The 21,225-nt window shown below is 46.8% G+C and overlaps 1 protein-coding gene across 1 annotated transcript in view; it reads left to right on the top strand.

The window, feature by feature from the left end:
* LOC138299178 (complement C4-B-like) overlaps positions 1–21,225 on the top strand; it is a 541,079-nt gene that overhangs the window by 493,398 nt on the left and 26,456 nt on the right. The window contains exons 35-37 of the mRNA XM_069237273.1: positions 6,772–6,846; positions 12,808–12,910; positions 13,619–13,708. Of these exons, the coding sequence (XP_069093374.1) occupies positions 6,772–6,846; positions 12,808–12,910; positions 13,619–13,708 (268 nt within the window). The remainder of the gene's footprint in view (positions 1–6,771; positions 6,847–12,807; positions 12,911–13,618; positions 13,709–21,225) is intronic.

The raw sequence follows: 21,225 nt of genomic DNA, 5'->3' as shown, positions 1-21,225 counted from the left end.
CTCATCAAGAGCAGCAGTAGAGAGCAATGCGTAGTACTCATACTGAGCTGGAGTGCACACCAAGACCACCAGCCAGACCAGCATTGAGGAACCCTCAGCTATCAGGTCAGAAACAAGTGAGGGTCCAATCACACTCCAGCTCCAAAATGTCTTGGACAAGAAGCAAAAATATATTTATTCACCCTTCCACAGTGAAGAGTCTCACCAAGCCTCTTTCACATGAGCACCAACAGATTTCCTTCCAGATCTGCAAAAAAGAAGAGATGAATCTTTGAAGAGGAATTCTTCTTTAAAGCTTCCCCTCCTCCTCTAAAGAGTCTTAGGGACAGGGTTAGGGCAGGTCCACCGCCATGGCCCCCTGCACCCAGAGTTCTTACTATACCCTCTCCAGTATCTTTACTTCACAAGTTAGGGTCTACCATCAATGCTAAAAAGTGTGTTTACTCCACAAGTTAGGGTTCACCATCCATGCTAAAACGTTAGGGGGACAGTAGGGACACTGCTAGATTATTAGTTGCTAGGTCGTTGGGGCTGACCATAGTCCATGCACCATGGTCTGCCTTCTGCCCCTCCTTTAACTACAGGAGGGGCTATCAGTCGTGTCCATTTCCCACTAACAGCCACAGCCAGCAGGCATCGGAGTCCTTTTGTAGCCATGTACACTGCTCCCACGCGTCTTGTGAGAACCAGATTCAGAGGTCGACCTAATTTGCCCACCCCCTTAACTGCAACTCAGAAACCACTTTAGCTTGCCCTCTTTCCACCATGGCACCCAGTTGGTGGCAGGATTCATTATCACCTGAACTGTGGTCAGAAATAACTTTAGACAACTGGGTGCTTCAGATCGTCCAGTGTGGCCATGCCCTCCCATTCCAGCAGACCACACAACCCTTGCCCTGATCCTCTGATCAGCTGACAGAAGACCACCTCTCACTATTCTAACAGAAAGTACTGGCTCTTCTGGCCAAAGGAGCCATCAAGGGTGTGCCAGCAGCAAACGTCCCACTACATTCTGGAGCTGAAAATAAGAGGGAGACCTCCATCCTATCCTAGACCTACACTCCCTCAAATAATTCCTGAAAAAGGAGAAATTCAAGATGCTCACATTGGCTCAGGTACTGTCTGCCCTCAACCTTGGAGGCTAGATGGTGGCGCTGGAATTACAGGATGCCTATTTCCATATCTTCGATCTGCCTGCCCACCAGCATTATCTTACTGTTCACGCTCTGCTTCCCTTTGGCCTTAACATTTCCCTTGGGTGTTCAGTTAGGTGATGGCGGTGGTTGCAGCCCATCTGCGGAGGTCAGGGGTTCCAGTCTTCCCCTACCTCTATGACTGCCTGTTGTTAGTGGGATTGCCCCAGGCAGTTGTCTCTCACCTCCAGACTGTGGCAGACATCCTGCATTCGCTGGGGTTCACTATAAATGTGGCAAAGTCACTCCTGACTCCATCTCAGATGCTCCCTTTCATTGGAGCTGTTGCGAATACTGTGCAGTTTTGGGGTTATTCTCAAAAACAGCGAGTCCAGGATAGTCAGGATATGTTTCCAATCATTTAGTCTCTGTTCTGGATTATGGTGATAATGACTCTAAAGCTGCTGGGCCTCGTCACTTCCTGCGTTCTGTTAGTAAAACATGCCAGTTGGCATTTGCGGTCTCTACTATAGGACTTTAAGACCCCCTGGTCACAGCATCAGTGGAATCTCTCCAACCTGGTCCAGATATCAGAGGGGACTGCAAACGATTTACATTGGTGGCTCATGGACCGCAATTGGTTCAGTGGCTGACCCCTCTCGCTTCCCCACCCAGATCTCACATTGGTGACAGATGTGTCACTCCTAGGTTGGGGCAGCCATCTAGGAGATGTGGAGATCAGAGGTCTCTTGTTTTTGGTGGAGTCCCAGCTCCACATCAACCTGTTGGAGCTGAAGTGATCTGACTGGCATTGAAAGCCTCACTTCCTTCCATCAAGGGAACTCTGGTTCAGGTGTTCACAGACAACACCCCCGCCATGTGGTATTGCAAGAGGCCCTGCATCTCTGGACATGGCAGAAATGTCATGATTTATTCCTGATGCTTCAACATCGGGCAAGCTCTCTGAATGCCAGAGCAGACGAACTCTTCCGTTTATGCCTTGCAGATCATGAATGGTGTCTCCATCCGAAGGTGGGGCAAGTTCTCTTCACAGATTGAGGAGAACTTTTGTTAGATTTATTTGCCACCGCAGAGAATGTGGAATGTCAGCACTTCTGCGCGCTGGAGTTTCCAAGGCAGCTCTGGCTTGGAGACACATCTCATCTGGGATCGGGGTGGCTCCTCCGCATAGGTGGAGGAGCGCCGCCCCACTGGTCTTTCCAAAAAGGAAAAATTAAATGAAAATAGTCTTTGTACATTATGTTATTATCATTCTATGTTTCTTTGTAGGGTGGGGTGGGGCTGGGCTGCAGGGTCTAAGGAGGGCTATGTGTACACAAAGTGCGCTTGTCTTTTGGGCCAGCCGTGTTCGGCCAGCAAAAAAGACATTCACACTTTGCATGTTCTCTACCCGGCTGTATGGCACAGCCGGGTAGAGAACATGTACAGGCTCCCATTCTCATTCTGAGCGGCGAAGCAGGCCACTCAGACCAAACACGAACGCTGCTGCATCTCCCTTCAAAGGTAAGTGTTTTTGTTTTTTACATATTTCTTCTTTTTTTTTTTTAAACAACCCCCGTTCCTTTGCACCCTGTCCCACCCCACTACCCCTGTTCAGTGGCAGCCTCCACTGTCTGGGGTGCAGCTGAGGAATCAGATGTCTTTCTTCTAATACCTCTCCTGTCCAGAGTTTTCATGAAGGTCAGGAACGACCGGGCCCAAGTCATTCTTGTGGCTCCAGATTGAGTATGGAGAGTTTGATATCCTGGTCTGTTGAGCATGTACACATGTCCTCCAGTCAGGGTGCCTCTTCTATAGGGCCTTCTGTCCCAGCAGCAAGGTAGTGTCCTGAACCTGAAAATGCTTTGTCTTCATGCACTTTTCCTTAAAATTTTCCCACATGCCACCCATGGCATGATTTGGTGGGAGCAGGAATGCAACGGGCACTGCAACATTTGAGTAGATGTAACATCTGGTAAAGTGTGGCACTGAAAAATGGATGATATGATATAAAATGACATAAACATTAGGTACTAAATATGTCTACAAAAATATTCCCTCCTTGGAATTAATAATAGAAAATCTATACCCAATGGGGAATATTTTTGAGAAAGATATTTAGGACATAGTGGGGGTCATTCTGACTTTACCCCGTCGAAAGACCGCTCCGCGGTCAAAAGACCGCGGGGGTCATTTCGACTTTCCCGCTGGGCCGGCGGGCGACCGCCAAAAGATCGCCCGACGGCCCAGTGGGAAAGGCCCTGCAACAATGAAGCCGGCTCCAAATGGAGCCGGCGGAGTTGCAGGGGTGCGACGGGTGCAGTTGCACCCGTCGCGATTTTCACTGTCTGCAATGCAGACAGTGAAAATCCTTGTGGGGCCCTGTTAGGGGGCCCCTGCACTGCCCATGCCAGTGGCATGGGCAGTGCAGGGGCCCCCAGGGGCCCCACGACACCCGTTCCCGCCATCCTGTTCCTGGCGGTAAAAACCGCCAGAAACAGGATGGCGGGAAGGGGGTCGGAATCTCCATGGCGGCGCTGCAAGCAGCGCCGCCATGGAGATTCAGCCCAGCCAGGGGTATTCCGGCGGGAAACTGCCGGATCCCCTTTTCTGACCGCGGCTTTACCGCCGCGGTCAGAATGGGCTCTGAAGCACCGCCAGCCTGTTGGCGGTGCTTCCGCGTCCCTCCACCCTGGCGGTCATAGACCGCCAGGGTTGGAATGAGGCCCAATATGTCAGATAGTACTTGTGTTTCTGATACACTTGCAAACAGCCCCTATCCAACAAGTTGTACTGCCATATTAATGCCCTTCTGTGTAATATTTTCTAGTATTAGTGTTTGGACTTGGCCCTTTCTCCAGGGTCACCCTGAGATTTTCTCCTTTTGCTGATGAAATAGTTTTTGCATAAGGACTTTTTCCGTGCTAACCAGTGGCAAAGATCTTGTGCTCTCTCCATAAAACATGGTAAAATTGCCAAATACTTGCTTGGCACACTTAATTTACATATAGGTTCCTAGTAAATGGTACTACATGTACCCAGGGCCTGTAAATTCAATGCTAAACAACTATATAAAACATACCTACAGACCTGCAGCCTGTGTGTGCAGTATTAAAACTGCCAGTTCGAACAAGTAAAATACATTTTTTTCTAGGTCTAAACATTCCATCATAATACTTGTAAAGCAACCCTAATGTAGGCCCTAAAAGCTCCGATGGCAGGTTACATGGTATTTAAAATGTAGGACATGTGTGTGTAAGTGATATAAAATCCTCTGTAATGGTAAAGTTGGATTTTTAATTACTATTCTGGAAGTGCCACTTTGAGAAATTCAGGACATCAAAAAGTTGATGGAAGGAATGCATGAATTAATCTTGGCCACTGGCAGTCGCTTGGGTAGCATCCCTCTACATCTTTTTTTCACCCAAGATGCCACCTTCGTTTGAACCCAACCTCGTGAAAATCAGTTTTGACCCTCCTCCAGTCTTGACCCTCCTCCAGTGTGTTGTGTTTTAACTTTATTAATGTTTGAGTGCTGCATAAATACTTTACAGATTGCTTCTAAGGTAATCCTGGCTGCATTTGTGCCAAGCTAGCCGAGGGTTAAGCACAGGTTTATTTATTGACTATTGTGGTTCATCCTGACAAGAATTGTATTTGTTATTTGAGTGGGGCTTCCACCCCTCCCCAACTAATGACCCAATTTCATCTGGGGTCCCCCAAGGATCCTCCCTCAGCCCTACCCTCTTCAACATCTACATGGCTCCTCTCACCAACATCCTCCATCCCCACGGTATCACCATCATTTCATACGCTGACAACACCCAGCTCATCATCTCCCTCACCAGGAACCCAGCCACCGCCAAGATTAACCTGCACGTCTGACTTCTTCGAAATCGCCAAATGGATGACAACAAGCCACCTCAAATTGAACTCAAACAAAACAGAGATCATCATCTTCGGCCCCAACTAGACAGCCTGGAACGACTCCTGGTGGTCCACCACCCTCGGACCACCCCCAACACACACCACCCACGCACACAACCTTGGCATCTTACTGGACTCCTCCCTATCCATGACCCAGCAAATCAACGCCATAACATCCTCCTGCTTCAACACCCTTTGCATGCTATGCAAGACTTTCAAATGGATGCCTTTAGAAACAAGAAGAACAGTCACCCATGCCCTCATTAGCAGTAGACTGGACTACGGCAACGCCCTCTACGCAGGGACCACAGCCAAGCTTCAAAGAAAACTCCAGCGAATTGCAGCCGCACGTCTCATCCTCAACCTCCCTCGCCACTAACGCATATCCACCCACCTCAGATCCCTGCACTGGTTGCCCATCAACAAAAGGATCATTTTCAAAGTCCTCATCCACGCTCACAAAGCCCTCCACGACACTGGACCGGCTTACCTCAACGAACGAGTAAACGTCCACATACCAACTCGCCAGCTCCGCTCCACCGACCTCACCTTCGCTACAGTACTCCGCATCCAACGCACCACCTCCAGTGGCAGATCTTTCTCCCACCTCTCCGCCAAGACCTGGAACTCCCTCCCCACCAACCTACGCAAGACCCAGGACCTCCTAACCTTCAGAAAGCACCTAAAAACATTGCTTTTTGAGCAGTAACCACCCCACGCCCTTCCCAGCGCCTTGAGACGCTACCGGGCGAGTAGTGCGCTTAAGAACTTATTTGATTGATTTATTGAATTTCTCAATATTGTATGAACTCTTTAAAAAGAACGAATAGTTGGAAGGCAGGATAAAATGTCACGTGGTGGCATGATAATACAGACTCATCTTGTACATCCAGAGAAAGCCAAGTTGAAAGAGTCTGGCAGACGCCTTACATACAGTATAAACATCTATGTGGCTGACAGGTTCGTTTTTAGTAGTATAATGCAATTGAAACTGAAATATTGGTAAGAGAAGGTACCACACAAAGCTCATGCAATACATTTCATTTATATTCAAACATATGGAATGGAAATGATAAGGTATAATGCAAGCAGTGTCTTAATTATAGGCGTACTAACTGAAACGAACTAATGGTGCATTGCTGTCCTCTTTCATCCAGTACTTCAGCCCTGTCATTTGTAGTTGTGACAGCCATCTTGGAAACGGCAGTAACCACTTTGCCATGTGATACTGAGGTAACGACAGCCCAAAGTACAATGCCACTGAATGCATATGTTCATAACTGAGGGAACTGTACTCAAAGCAAAAATGTCAGAATGCAAGTGGTAAGTGAAGCACTGTTTTTCGCAAAGCCTGAATACAAGCATGCCACCACTCCAGTAATACAGCTTGAATGGCAAACCAGTTTTCAAGATTTAGGGACACTTGTACTGTACCTGTGTGTTTCTGCCTACATGTAATTTCGCCTCACTGTATATATTTGTCTCTGCTTGTATTTGTGCTTCTTTGTATCTCCTTGTCTTTGTGTGTGTAGTTGCACGTGCCTGTGCATGCACACACTTGCTTACCTGTATCTCCAGTTCTACAGCGGTGACTCTTGATGTCTCTCCACTCGGTTGTTTGTATGTGTATATTTCTATCTATATCACTTCATGTCTGATTTGAGACGCTTTTGGCTTGTGTATTTAGTTATTGTCTGCTTTCTTCTTTTAGTTGCGGAGTTTGGTTGACCGTTATATCAGCCACTATGAGTACCAACATGGCCGACTTCTCCTCTATTTCGAAACGGTAAGATGAATACGGATGGGCAGAGAACATTTAGCTCCCCTCAGCACCTGCATATATGCTGTATGAGGGTCAAAGCATTAGTCATAATTTATGTGGACAGCGGTAACACTGGTGTAGTTTGTATGCTCGCCTTGCTAGCCCATCTTGAGGTGGTTCTGCATTGAGACTGGTATGCCAGTCTCAACGTCCTATCCAAAATCTTTTCTGCATGGTGCTGGGCATCCCACCTAATGGCAATTGTACATGCTGCCAGCCTGCCCATCATCAGCGGCAAGTCTAAAGGAGGTTCTGCATACTGTTACTCGGCCAATCCCCAATGGCCTGACTAAAGACGTTTTTGCATGCAGCTGGTTTGCCCATATTCTCAGACCCATCTAAAGGTGGTTCTGCATGTAGCTGTTTTGCCCATTTTTTCTGGCACATGTAAATGTGGTTCTGCATGCTGCTGGCCATCCCATCTAAGAGTGGTGTAAATGCTGCTAGTCTGCCCATCATAAGTGGAGAATCAAAGGTGGTACTGCATGCTCCCGGTCTGTCCACCATATGCAATCCTTCTAAATGAAAAACTGTTTCATGTGATGCTGGTGTGCCCTTGCTCTGCGGCAAAAAGTGGTTTTGCATGCTGCTGATCGGGCCAACTTCTGTGGCACATGTATAGGTGATTCTGCACGTTGCTGGCCATCCCATCTAAAGGCTGGTGTACATGCTGCTAGCCTGCCCATCATCAGCGGCACATGTACACGTGGTTCTGAATGCTGCTAATCTGGCCATGTTCTCTGTGCACCTGTAAAGTTGGTTCTACAAGCTGGTAGTCTGGCTATGTTCTGTGACATATGTAAAGGCGGCTTCGCATGCTACTGGTCTGGCTATGTTCTGTAGCACATGTAAAGGTGGTTCTTCATTCTGATGGTCTGGCTATCTTATGTGCCACATGTAAAGGTGTTTCTGCGTGTTGCTGGTATGGTTATCTTATGTGCCACCTATAAAGGCAGTTCTGCATGATGCTCTGGCTATCTTCTGCAGGACTTGTAAAGGTTGTTCTGCGTGATGCTGGTCTGGTTATCTTCTGAAACACACGTAGAGGTGGTTCTGCATGCTTCTGGTCTGGCTATCTTCTTTAGGGCATATAAAGGTGGTTCTGCATGCTGCTGGTCTGGCTATCTTCTATGACATATTGAAAGGCCTCTTTGCATGCTGCTGGTCTATGTTCTGGGGCAAATGTAAAGGTGGTTGTGCATGCTGCTTTTCTTGCTTTCTTGTGTGGGACATGTAAAGAGGGCTTTAAATGCTGCTGGTCTGGCTATGTTCTGTGACACATAAAGATCATTCTGCATGCTGCTGGGTAGGCTATCTTCTGTAGGACATGTGAAGGTGATTCTACAGGCTGCTGGTCTGGCCATGTGAAGGTGGTTTTGCATTCTGCTGGTCTAGTTATCTTCTGTGACACAAGTAAAGGTGCTTCTGCATGCTGCTGGTCTTACTATCTTCTGTGGGACATGTAAAGGTGGTTCTGCATTCTTCTGCTCTGGCTATCTTCTGTAGGACATGTAAAGTTGGCATTGCATGCTACTGGTCTAAGTATGTTCTGTGGCAGACGTAAAGACCATTCTGCATGTTGCTGGTCTGGCCATCTTTTGTAGGACATGGAAAGGTGGTGGTTCTGCATGGTACTGGTCTGGCTATGCTCTGTGGCACATGCAAAGGCAGTTCTGCATGCTGCTGGTCTGGCTATTTTCTGTAGAGGATGCAAAGGTGAATCTGCATGCTGCTGGCCTCGCTATCATCTGTAGTACATGTAAAGAAGGTTTTGTGGCTGTTGGTCTGGTCATATTCTGTAGGACATGTAAAGGGGGGCTTTGTATGCTGTTAGTCTGGCTATCTTCCATGGCACACACAAAGGCGGTTCTGCATACTACTGGTCTGGCTATCTTCTATAGGACATGTAAAGTCCTTCCTCAGAGGGCGCGCCGCGAGAGCCTGCCTCCCTCATTTTACCTCACAGGTCAAGCACACCAACTGTGGCATCCCCTAAGGCTCCTCCCTAAGACCAACACTCCTCAACGTCTACATGACACCACTCGCAGATATTGTGAGCTCGTACAGCATCAACTTAATCTCCTATGCTGATGACACACAGTTCATCCTCTCGCTCTCAGCAGACCCCACCAAGACAGAGACTATCTTCCACAACTCTATGAAGAACATTTCCGCTTGGATGAAGGACAACTGCCTGAAGCTCAACACGGACAAAACAAAGGTTCTGATCTTTGGCAGACACTCAACCCTCAGGAATGACTCCTGGTGGCCTGCAGAGCTCGGACCCACCTCCACACCAAAAGATCACACACGCAACCGCTGCATCATTCTCAACAGCGAACTCACCATGAAACGCCAGGGCAACTCTGTTTCCGCAGCCTGCTTCCCCACGCTCCCCAAGATCTTTAAGTGGCAGAGGAAGACAGACCAGCCAACTGGACTGTGGCAGTGCACTCTAAAGAGACACCACCACAGAAGTCATACGAAGCTCCAGACGATCCAGAACGCGGCTGCTAGACTGATCCTCAACTTGCCTAAGAGAACCCATATCACCCAGCACCTTAAGGACCTCCATTGGCTCCCAGTGCAGAAAGATGCCACTTCAAGCTCCTGACTCATGTCTACAAGGCCCTCCATAACTAAGGACCCCCCTATCTGAACCAAAGCCTTTGCCTCCACCAACTTACCAGGAACCTCCGCTCGGCACACATCACCCTAGCAAAGATACCACACTAAGGCCGTTGCAACGCCAGAGAATGCTCCTTCTCCCACCTCACTGCCAAAGCCTGAAACACCCTTCACCTCCACCTCCACACCTCACCCTCATTGACCCATTTCCGAAAGGGACTGAAAACCTGGCTTTTCAAATAAACACCTTCACCAAGCACCTGGATTGATTGAAAGTTGGTTTTGCATGCTTCTGATCTGGCTGTCTTCTGTAGGTCATATAAAAGGGGCTTTGTATGCTGCTAGCCTGCCTACGCTTTTACCCATCATGGTATGGGTGCCAGGAAATTTGACCACATCACTGTCAGTCCCTTTACTGGCTCTCAATGGAACCCAGGCTGCTACTCAGGCTATTTTGTCTGGTCCTATCAAGCCATCACTTTCTGTCATGCACAATCTTTTGCGACCAAACCTAAATTTTTCCGAAAGGGATACTGTTAGACTTTTCATCCTTGGCGTGGTCTCCCTTAACTTTTTGCCTCTGTTCCCCAGGTTGTTGATGTATGCTGGACTCTGATTTTGTTGTTTTTGTTACTCTGGGGACTTTACCACTGCTAACCAGTGCTAAAGTGCAAGTGCACCTGGACAAAATGTGTATGTAATTGGCTTATCCATGATTGGCATATTTGATTCACTAGTAAGTCCCTAGTAAAGTGCACTAGAGGTGCCAGGGCCTGTAAATCAAATCTACTAGTGGGCCTGCAGCACAGGTTGTGCCACCCACATAGGTAGCTCTGTAATCATGTCTCATGTCTCATTGCCTAAACCTTCCCTTTTCTTACATGTCAGGCATCCCTAAGGTAGGCCCTAGGTAGCCCCCAGGCAGGGTGCAGTGCATGGTTAAGGTAGGACATTTAGTAATGTGTTTTATATGTCCTGACAGTGAAATATTGCTAAATTTGTTTTTCACTGTTGCAAGGCCTGTCTCTCTCATAGGTTATTTAACATGGGGGCTACCTTTAAATCTGATTAAAGTGTAGATTCCTTTTGGGAGCGGATGGACATGTGGAGTTTGGGGTCTCTGAGCTCACAATTTAAAAATACATCTTTTAGTAAAGTTGATTTTAAGATTGTGTGTTTGAAAATGCCACTTTTAGAAAGTGAGCATTTTCTTGCTTATACCATTTCTGTGACTCTGCCTGTTTGTGGATTCCCTGTCTGGGTCAGTTTGACAGTTGGGCTGGTTGCACCTCACACTAGACAGTGACACAAAGGGAGCTGGGGTGTAGCCTGCATATCCTGATGAGCCATCTGTGCTAGGAGAGAGGGGAGGAGTGGTCACTCACACCTGAAAGGGCTGTGCCTGCCCTCACACAATGCAGTCTCCAACCCCCTGGTGAGTGTCTGGGGCATGGCCTGGGCAAGGCAGGATTCTCACATTCAAGAGAGACTTTGCTTTGAAGTAGGCCTACTTCAATGGAGAAATTGGGTATAAGAAGGGCACCCAAAACCACAGACTTTAGAAACCCTTCTGGAAACAAGAGGAACCTCTGCCTGGAGAAGAGCTGAGGAAGAAGAGCTGCCCTGCTTGTGACTGTGCTTTGTGGAGCTGTCTTGCAGTTGCTGCTTCTGCCAGAGTAAGAGAGCAAAGACTGGACTTTGTGTACCTTCCATCTTGGGAAGAACTCTCCAAGGGCTTGATTTAGAGCTTGCCTCCTGTTGTTTCAAGTCCCAGGGACAGCAAATACTTCTCTCTGCAAGCACCTGGAGTCTCTGGAGAGACTCCTACTCTGCCCTGTGGTGCCCATCTAGTTCCTGGGCCCCTGAAAGGAGAAGCTGGCAGCCTAAAGAAAAGGAAATCCACGCACAGAGCGCCGTGCAGGGAAAAGATCGACACGACTCCGATCTGCGGCTGAAGAAACGACGCGCCGCCGGCTCCGGAGCTGAAAATCGGCGCTCACCAGAAATGCAACCGAAGAATCGACGCATGGAGCAGGAGAAACGAGGCGCAGCATCGCTGACTGAGGCTGGGAGGTTGCAACCCGCGCTGCGTGGTTTTTGGATCATCGTGCGGCTGGATTTCCGACTCAAGTACCGCTGGGCGTGTAAAAACAACGCAAGGCCTGCCCGGATCCGAGAGTGCTGACCGGATCGACGCATCGCTCTCCTGTGGAGAGAAGAAACAACGTGCCCCGACCAGGCGAAAGGAGAAACGACGCAAGGTCCCACTCGTGAGTGGAATCAACGCATCGCAAGCCCTTTTTGACGGGCACTCGCGCGTGCGGGTTTATTTTTGATGCACCCAAGGTACTTTTTCACGCTAACAGTGTTAGTGTATGTTTAAAACTTCTTAAAGACTCTTTTTGCATTTTTATTGATAACTTGACTTGTGTATTGTGGATTTTTGTCGTCTTGGTCTTGTTTTGGTTAGATAAATATTTCCTATTTTTCTAAATCTGTGTTGTCATTTTGTAGTGTTTTCATTAAGTTACTGTGTGTGTTTTGGTACAAATACTTTACACCTAGCACTCTGAAGTTAAGCCTACTGCTCTGGCAAGCTACCAAGGGGGTAAGAAGGGGTTAGCTGAGGGTGATTCTCTTTTACCCTGACTAGAGTGAGGGTCCTTGCTTGAACAGGGGGTAACCTGACTGTCAACCAAAGACCCCATTTCTAACAGATACCTGCATGTGTGAGACTCTCAAACATCAAAAAAATGCAATCCTAGTCATGTACATGTGCAGCAGCAGCGAGTTGGACCACATAGCCCTGTTACATTTGCCAATTCAAACTTTGAGAAATTGTAGCAATTAAATACAAATTGTTTTGTTTGTCTGAGTTAATTGACTCACCTTTTGGTATGTTCTGTTGTTGGGGTGTGAGTAGAAGCCCCCAATACCCCCTAGATGCCCAGTATCATCCTCAGTAGGCATGGGCACTCACTCGAGCCTACTCTGTACCCTAAATAACCCCTAACACTTTTCTCCACACTGCTCCTCAACATAGTGAAGTAGAGAGTCTCAGCGCTATTACATTCTGTCTATGATCAGTGGTTTCAGTTATCCGTCTTTTCCACAGTGATGTTTGTCTCGGATGAACCTTGGATGGGAAGCTATGAAATTGGGATAGAGGTGAAAAAAACTGAATTTAACTGTGCAAAGAATAGAGTGAAAGGGGGCCAGGCTTGTTATGGTGCTGCTGAAGAGAAAGATGTGAACTATTACCTTCATAACTAAGTACCCTAATGTTTCTCTTTCCAGGTTCCAGTTGAAAAAGATCACATCAGCTTTCGAGCCACCCAGACTGTCAAGGTTGGTTCATTACAACCAGCCTCTGCCACCCTGTACGAGTTCTACGAGCCAGGTAAGACCTGATAGAAATTCTCCATATAACAATAAATTCCTTGATTTTGCTCAGCCATGTGCCCTGGTACAAATCACTGCCCATTTGCTCCATTTCACCTTAAAGACTGGGAATCATCTGTGTCCAGCTTCTACCAGTAGGTCCAGTTGTCCAGCTGAAAACTCCCAATTCATACATCATTCCGTCTGTAGGACTGTCCTTGGGCATTGTGCAGGTTGTGACCTCATACTACCACTATAACTGTTATACATTCAAGACTGAAGCAGCTCTCAGACAAACCATTCCTCAGGTACAAGTTCCAGGGGAGCGAATTTAGGGGGTGCTTTTGTGCACTATCCCCTCCTAGAAGGAGTTAGCAAGGAACAGACGGGTGAGCCATCTATGGCTCAGTCACTAATGCAAAGAACATCAAGGAACCACTAGGAGCTGCTTTTATGACATCTCTGTCCCACAAGACTTCTTTCCTGCCTTTATTAGTATCTGTGAAATCCTGTTGTCATAATGTCCGGTCTACACTTGTAAGATCTGTTATACTTCTTCTTGTGATGACGTTATCTCACATCCTGTGATGTGATCAGGGTCAAAGGGCATGGGAGGTCCATTTTGTATTCTTGCCAGGATCAGTTATACAGGCATGGGAAGAGTTTCACTGATCTCATGTTTTTCTGCCACATGGCTTGCATTCACCATCTCCATTTCCACCTACAGACCAGAAGTGCAGTATCTTCTATAACCTCCCGTCCAGGAGCAAGATGGTAAGCGCCCTCTGCACCGAAGAAGTGTGTCAGTGCGCAGAAGGTAAGTGAGGTTTCTGGAGTGTTTGAAGGAGGAAAAGGGCTGAGAATGGTTTTGCTGGTATTTTTGTTCACAGGGCAGTGAGATATAGTGATAGGGGAAATGTGGTCTAACAGCCACTCTACTTATCCTTTGCACCTGTACAGTAGCTCAGCCAGTGACCTCTCCAGCTGCAAACCTGTAGCCTGCATGTGACTTGGGGCTTGATTTAGAGGACAGGGCAAAAAAGGTAAATGTCCTGCCTGTGCTTCTTTTCATTACATTTTCCTGTTTGGAGAGCAACAGAAGGAGGCATTTCTGAGGATGGAAACACAGTTCACTCTACAATTGTGATAAATCTTTTAGTGGTCCTCTCATCAGCTGATATGGCAGCCCACTTAAAGTGGCTTATGTGATGTCATGTAAGTCATATTCTCCTTTTTGAAACCATTTTTCTGGGAGAAAACTCAGTGTTTGCGAATATTTTGTATTAAAGAACTGGATATGGACCCCTATTGTGCAGTCCACATTAAGGATCAACATCGGCCAAACAGTGGTGGCAGGAAGGGGCAGAGTCATGAGGCTATTGTGGAGGAGTTCCATGAGGGCGGGTATTGGGGTGTAGGGGACACAATGGAGGATGTGTTTTATGATGAGAAGACAAGAGGAATCATATTTTTTCTACATTGGGGAAAAAAGCCCCACTCCACCTGCAAGGAATCCTTCATTTGGAGGTGTGTAGGTTGTTGGTATGGTGGGCACCTTGCTTTCACTGCATTGATAGTTTGGCATTCAAGCCACTAAACGTTAAGTACCTCTGTCAGTCTTTTATCCTGGTTGATAATAAAGGGTCGCAAAAAGAGAACAGAATTTGTGAAATCCACCTACTTTCCAACCCAACAGCAAAGTGAAATTGTAGAACGAAGCCACACATATCGAATTGACCAGCGTACCTGAGGAATAGGTGAAATTTCTCAAATTTGTTATCAACAAAGCATGATCTAGGAAAAACCGTAGGAACCACACACTGATGAAATTACAAAACTGAGTTCGTTTGTAGTCCATTTCCCTTTTTCAAACATTAATTTTTTGGCTTTGCTTCGCTTACACCAGTATGAAAATAAAATGGGTGCATCCCTACCAGATTAAACAAAATTGTAAGTCAGTTTCATAGGGGAGACCTTTGCCACATAAATGCTGAAATTCTACTCTCTTTAGCAGTTCCAGCAAATAGTATTCTCCCAAATTCCAGGATTAACTATCTAGTAATGATCCAGTCCATCATAGAACAGTTTTAATGATGACCTAGAAATGCAGCCAGTCAACAAAGACTATGGATGGCAATCTATCATATTACCTTCATAATTTGCAAGATCAGAACCCAGATTTTTGTCCCTATAATTGATGTTTCTCTGCATGCAGGAGAACATACAGATGCTGGTTCTTGTCCAAGTCTCCATCACAAATAATAAAAGTGTCTGTCTAAGAACACTAAAAGCTGAATGTAATTAGATATAGCTGCTTGTACATAAGTTATTGATTCTGTTAGAAAGAATTCCTTTCTTACATAGCCTGAAAACATTATTTCTGATACCTATTTCTAACCTCAGATTCTTCATCCTTTGAATATTTACCAGGTGTCAGACTAGATCCAGAAACTTTTTAAGCAGTACCCCAAAAACACGTGTTGGTGGTGACATGCAAGCTCATGCCACTGTCCTCCCAGAAGTGATGTGCTGAACTGCTGATGTCAATTCCTCTAGCTCTGTGCCACCAGACTCAGATCTGGAGCTATCACTCGTCTCTTCGCCTCAAACCTCAATACTATTTGGAACAGATTCTAACAATCAGGCATTTGATGCTGAGGATGAATTTGCCCAACCATGCTAATAGGACAATTGGTATGAGGATCCCAAGGATGCCAGTAGCCTGGACACCTCAGCAGACACTGGGCTTGTTTTGCTTCTGGCTCTGCCACAGAAGAAAGTGCCTCCTTTGCAACGGTCATGCAAAGGTGGGGCCAAGGTTCTTGAACTCCAATTACTCATTTTGGAAGCTAAGACTAATATCCTCAATGAAATGCTTCACCCTTGACAAACAAATACTGAGCCCATGTGTTAGAAATGGGGTCTTTGGTTGGCAGTCAGGTTACCCCCTGTCCAAGCAAGGACCCTCACTCTAGTCAGGGTAAATCACACACAATCCAGATTATCCTGTGCCCACCCTCTGATAGCTTGGCACTGAGCAGTCAGGCTTAACTTAGAAGGCAATGCCTAAAGTATTTGTGCAATAAATCATTCAATAACACAGTAGAACACCACAAAAATATACCACACAGTGTTTAGAAAAATATATAATATTTATCTCATAAGATGCAGGTCAAAACAATTAAGATGCAATAAGTATATGTTGAAATATCACTGTAAAATGATATAAAGTGTCTTTAATCTCTTAAAAGCAACAAATGTATCTTGCAAGCACAAAGTACCTGGTTTGCCTTCAAAATCTCCGAAAAGAACCGCAGAGGAGGAGATGCGTGGAAAACAGGGAGGTGTGCGTCGATTTCTCGGGCTGCACACAACGATGCGTCATTTATATTCCGCGCAGGGAAGGCTTTGGTCAATTTCCGGGGTGCGGACTTGGATCCTCTTCGGGTTGCGGGGTTTTCAGACGTCCCAGGGACGATGCGTTCAAATCCGGTGCTGACAGGACGAAGTCACTGGGACTCCGTCGATTTGGTGGGCATTGCATGGTAATTTCTACGGCACGGCAGGCGTTGCAGCGATTCCCCTCAGGAAGTCGGGCTGCGTCGTTCCGGCTCGGCTTTGTGTCGATCCAGTGGTCCGTGGGCAACATTCTTGGTCGCTACGCTGGTGCTGCAACGATCTTCTCCTTGCGAAGTTGGGCTACGTCGTTCCGGTTCGGCGTGCAGTGATTTTCTCACCACGATGCAGGCTGTGTGTCGTTTCTGGCAGGCTGTTCATTAATTTTTGCTGCACAGGGAGTTCTTCTTGCAGGAATGAAGTCTATTTTGGTCCTGAGACTTCAGGGAACAGGAGGCAAGCTCTATCCAAGCCCTGGGAGAGCACTTCTTCAGCACAGCCAGAGAGCAAGGCAGCAGTCCTTCCCAGAAAGCAGTCAGCTGAGTCCTTTGGGCAGCCAGACAGTTCTTCTTAGCAGGTTGCAGGTTCTGGTTCAGGGTTTCTTCTCCAGGAAGTGTCTCGATGAAGTAGAGTGTCTACCTCAGAAGTGTCTGAGTTGGTAGAGGCAGAGGCCCTGTTTCAATACCCAAATGTGCCTTTGAAGTGGGGGAGACTTCAAAGAATGGCTTAGAAGTGCACAAGGTCCCCTTTCAGTTCCATCCTGTCTGCCAGAGTCCCAGTAGAGGGTGTGGCAATCCTTTGTGTGAGGGCAGGTTACTGTCCTTTGACATGTAAGTGTCAGGCCCACCACCCTCCCAGCCCAGGAAGACCCATTCAATATGCAGATGTATGCATGTGTGACTGAGCATCCTGTGTTTGGGGTTTGTCTGAGTGAATGCACAAGGGAGCTGTCAACTCAACCTAGCCAGACGTGGATTGGAAGGCACAGAAAGATTTTAAGTGTAGAGAAATGCTCACTTTCTAAAAGTAGCATTTTTAAAATAGTAATATGAAATCCAACTTCACTATTAAGCAGTATTTTGTATCCCTAATGCTATCCTATGAAAGGAGCAGGACTCACAGCAGTGTTACATGAAATTAGGAGTTTTACACTACCAGGACATATAGAACACACATGTTCATGTCCTGCCTTTTACCTACATAGCACCCTGCCCTATGGGCTACCTAGGGCCTACTTTAGGGGGTGACTTATATGTAGTAAAGGGGAGTTTAATGCTTGGCAAGTACTTTTAAATGCCAAGTCGAAGTGGCAGTGAAACTGCACACACAGGCACTGTAGAGGCAGGCCTGAGACATGGTTAGGGGGCTACTTATGTGGGTGGCACAACCAGTGCTGCAGCCCACTAGTAGCATTTAATTTACAGGCCCTGGGCACATGTAGTGCACTTGACTAGGGACTTACTAGTAAATTAAATAAGCCAATTGGGTATGAGCCAATGTCACCATGTTTTAAGGAGAGAGCATATGCACTTTAGCACTGATTAGCAGTGATAAAGTGCGCAGAGTCCTAAAGCCAGCAAAAATGAGGTCAGAAAAAGAGAAGAAGGAAGGCAAAAGGTTTGGGGGTGACCCTGCAAAAAGGCTATTTCCAACACCATGCTTCCATTCAATGAATCCCATAGGAACATGCCTGTTTTTCCATGATTTCTATCATAATTGTGGGACTGATGCTGCTGTTTTTTTTTGCACTGGGACTCAGCCAACCTACCCTCAGTGAGTGTGCTTTGACCCCTAAAACATGCTGAAATTGACTATACTCCTAATTGGCATATTTAACTTACATATAAGTCCCTAGTATGTGGTACAAAGTATACCTAGGGCCTGTAAGTTAAATGTCCCTAGTGGACAGCAACATACATCATAATAACACTAGAGTGACAGTGTAAAACTTGACTGCAGGTCTACCACTGTAGCTTGTGTGTGCAGTTTTAAAACTGTAAATTCAACCTTTCAAAATAACCCCTTTTTAGAAGGCCTAAACCCTCCACTTAAATAATAGTAAGTCACCCCTGAAATGCCTTAATGCCCAATAGGGCAGTGTGCATGGTATTTAAAAGTAGGACATATAAGTTAAATGTAAACAATCTTTACAGTGACATGGTAAAAGTGGGAAAGCGTTCTATTCCTCTAATAGGATGACTATCTGGGCAGTGCCCAGGAACTTAAGTATCGTCAAAGAAGCTATATCTGTCACATGCAGATATAGATAACACTTGGGCTTGCCTCCTCCATTGTCCTTCTAGTCATCCAGGTACCAATCCAAGTCATAGAGAAGCTTCCCCCAAGAACCAGTTTTGCATGACCACAGAGAAGGGGTTACTCATTTCTCTGACAGCAACTTCTAGAGCTCTGAATGGAGCTCTGCATAGGGGAGGAATGGCTATGAATATTACATTTAGGTAGAGGGAGTCACTGCATGATTATATTCAGTAGGTTACACAGGACATGCTGCAAAGGAGGATAGCATTATCCCTACAAATTTTATTCCTATTCGGGAGGGGCTAGGAGTCACCCTCACCTACAGGCTAGTACCAGGTATAAATGTCACACCCTCTTTATAACATTACTGGACCTAAAGAAGACAGAAGAAGACTTGCATCTGCTGTTGAGACCTGTGAGGAGAACCCCAGGGGCTGGACCTGCTTCCACGTGTACCCAGCAAAAAGAAGTGAACTCCATGGGTCTGTTGCCTCTACAGGGACACACAAGCTGCAAGAAGCCCACTTTCCTGGAAGAGCCCAGCTGACTAGTTTCCACTGGACCTGCTCTCAGCCATGTTGGTGGCTTCTATGGGGTGAGTACTGACCACCTAGTACTGTTCCTGAGGTTCTCTGAACTTTGGCTGATGGCAGAGTGTACTCCTTCTGTCTAACCCTAAAAACTGGAGACTTAGAAACATTTTGCAAATTTTATGCCTGGAAAACTATTGCAAAACTAAGATCAACCTGGCAGCCAAGGGGGACATTGTCGGTGGGCCTGACTTTGCTTTAGCTCCTGCTACATTGTTCTCTCGATGCCAGAATCCATCAATTCTGAAGCCCTCCTTGATTCCCACCCACAGTTTCATTGATGCCCCCCTCGGAGACTCAATGATGCCAGCTACCTCAGGGGCACGAAGACTTGAACTTTTTCCACTTGAGTTTTTCATGCCTTGGGCGAAGTCCTGTTCCGGGCCTCCAGTCAACAGACAGATAGTACAGAACCAGTGTCCAGGCCTGGGCGATCAGGAGTTTTTGACTCAGCACCCCACATCTGAAAACCTAGTCATGCAGGTATCAATGTGTAAGGTCACCCATACCGCATTCCATACCACATTACTGGCCAAGGAAACAAAATATATTGAGTTAGTGGGGAAACATAGGTTTTCCTTAACCAGCTGAGCCCTACGCTGGCTGCCTTTTAACACGATAAACCCAAGCACTTTGGGACTCCTTTTCACAGGTCTTGTCTGATGTCCCGGACAACTTACATCCCGTACTCATGTAAACTATTTAAGATGGTTGAATGCCACAAAATTTACTATCCGTTGTGGCTTAAACACCACCGATTGCCTAGGCATGGTCCATAGGCTTCTCCAGCACCATCCAGTCCATGAACATAGCTGTCGATGGCTCCCTACTTTTTGATGGGAAGACAGACTCAGCCCTTGAGTATTTTCAGGATAGGCATGTCTGCTCCACCACATCAGCCCTACCAACAGTTTTCCCCTTTAGAGAATTTGCCAGGGGCCTTACATATTGCCAGCAAGTTCATCCTTTCCAGCAAACCCATTCATGGTAGAGGCTGCAGTACCCACAGACCGCTTTGACAACAGGGGTAGCATGCAACACTATCTTCTGCCCTCAAACCTATTTAGTGCACCCTTTGAGTCACAGAGCCATCCTGTTGGAAGCATTTTCTGCCTGGGTGGCAGGTGATAACTTTAGACAAATGGGTCCTACAGATTATTCAGTATGATAGTGCCCAACTGTTTCTTGTCACCCCGCTGCACCTTCCATTATACTCAGAACAGCTGACAGTAGATCATCTGTCACAGGATCAGTAGTCTTTGGTCCTACTACTTCCTGTTGCCTTCATCCTATTTTACACCTTCGCCCTTTCGAAACCTTCCTCCTCATGGACTCATTCAAGATTCTCATCCTGGCTCACATCTTATCTGCCCTCATCCCTGGAGACTGGATAGTAGCGTTGGACCTGCAGGACACTTGTTTCCACATCCTTGACCTGTAGGCCCACACATTGGAGCAGCAGCATTTTCAGTTCACTGTGCTTTCCTTTGGCCTCACCATCGCCCCTCAGGTGTACCTTAAAGTGATGGCTGAGGTTGCTGTACATCTTTGGAGGTCAGGCATTCCACTTCTCCCCTTCCTCTATGACTAGCTACTGAAGGTGGGCTCATCCCAGGCAGTCACCACACACCTAAAGACCACGGCAAACCTCCTAACATAATTCAGGCTCACAATAAACAAAAGTCATACCAGGCTCCATCACAGATGCTCCTCATCATCGGAGCCATTCTAGATATGGTAGTTTTGTGCCTCCACCCAAACCATGGATGGTGAGTCTAGGACATTCAGGCATGATTGCGATGTTTGAACCTCTGTATTGGATCTCAGTGAGGATGACTCTGAGGCTGCTGGGACTGAAGGCTTCCTGCATCCTGTTGATGAAGCATGACATGTGGCATAAGTAGGCTTGTCAGTAGAATCTGAAGTCCCAGTGGGCACAGCATCAGGGGAACCTTTCTGATCACATTCAGGTTTCGGAGGAGACTGCAAAAGACCTGCAGTGGTGATTGCTGTACTGCAGTTGGGTTAGTGGCAGACCCCACTCCCTATACCACCCAAAGTTAACAGTGGTGACCAGTGCTTTGCATCT

Source organism: Pleurodeles waltl, chromosome 6, assembly GCF_031143425.1.
Source record: "Pleurodeles waltl isolate 20211129_DDA chromosome 6, aPleWal1.hap1.20221129, whole genome shotgun sequence".
In the NCBI taxonomy this organism is placed as follows: Eukaryota; Metazoa; Chordata; class Amphibia; order Caudata; family Salamandridae; genus Pleurodeles; species Pleurodeles waltl.
The sequence above is the reverse complement of the archived record's forward strand: the minus strand, read 5'-3'. Positions and strand labels throughout refer to the sequence as shown.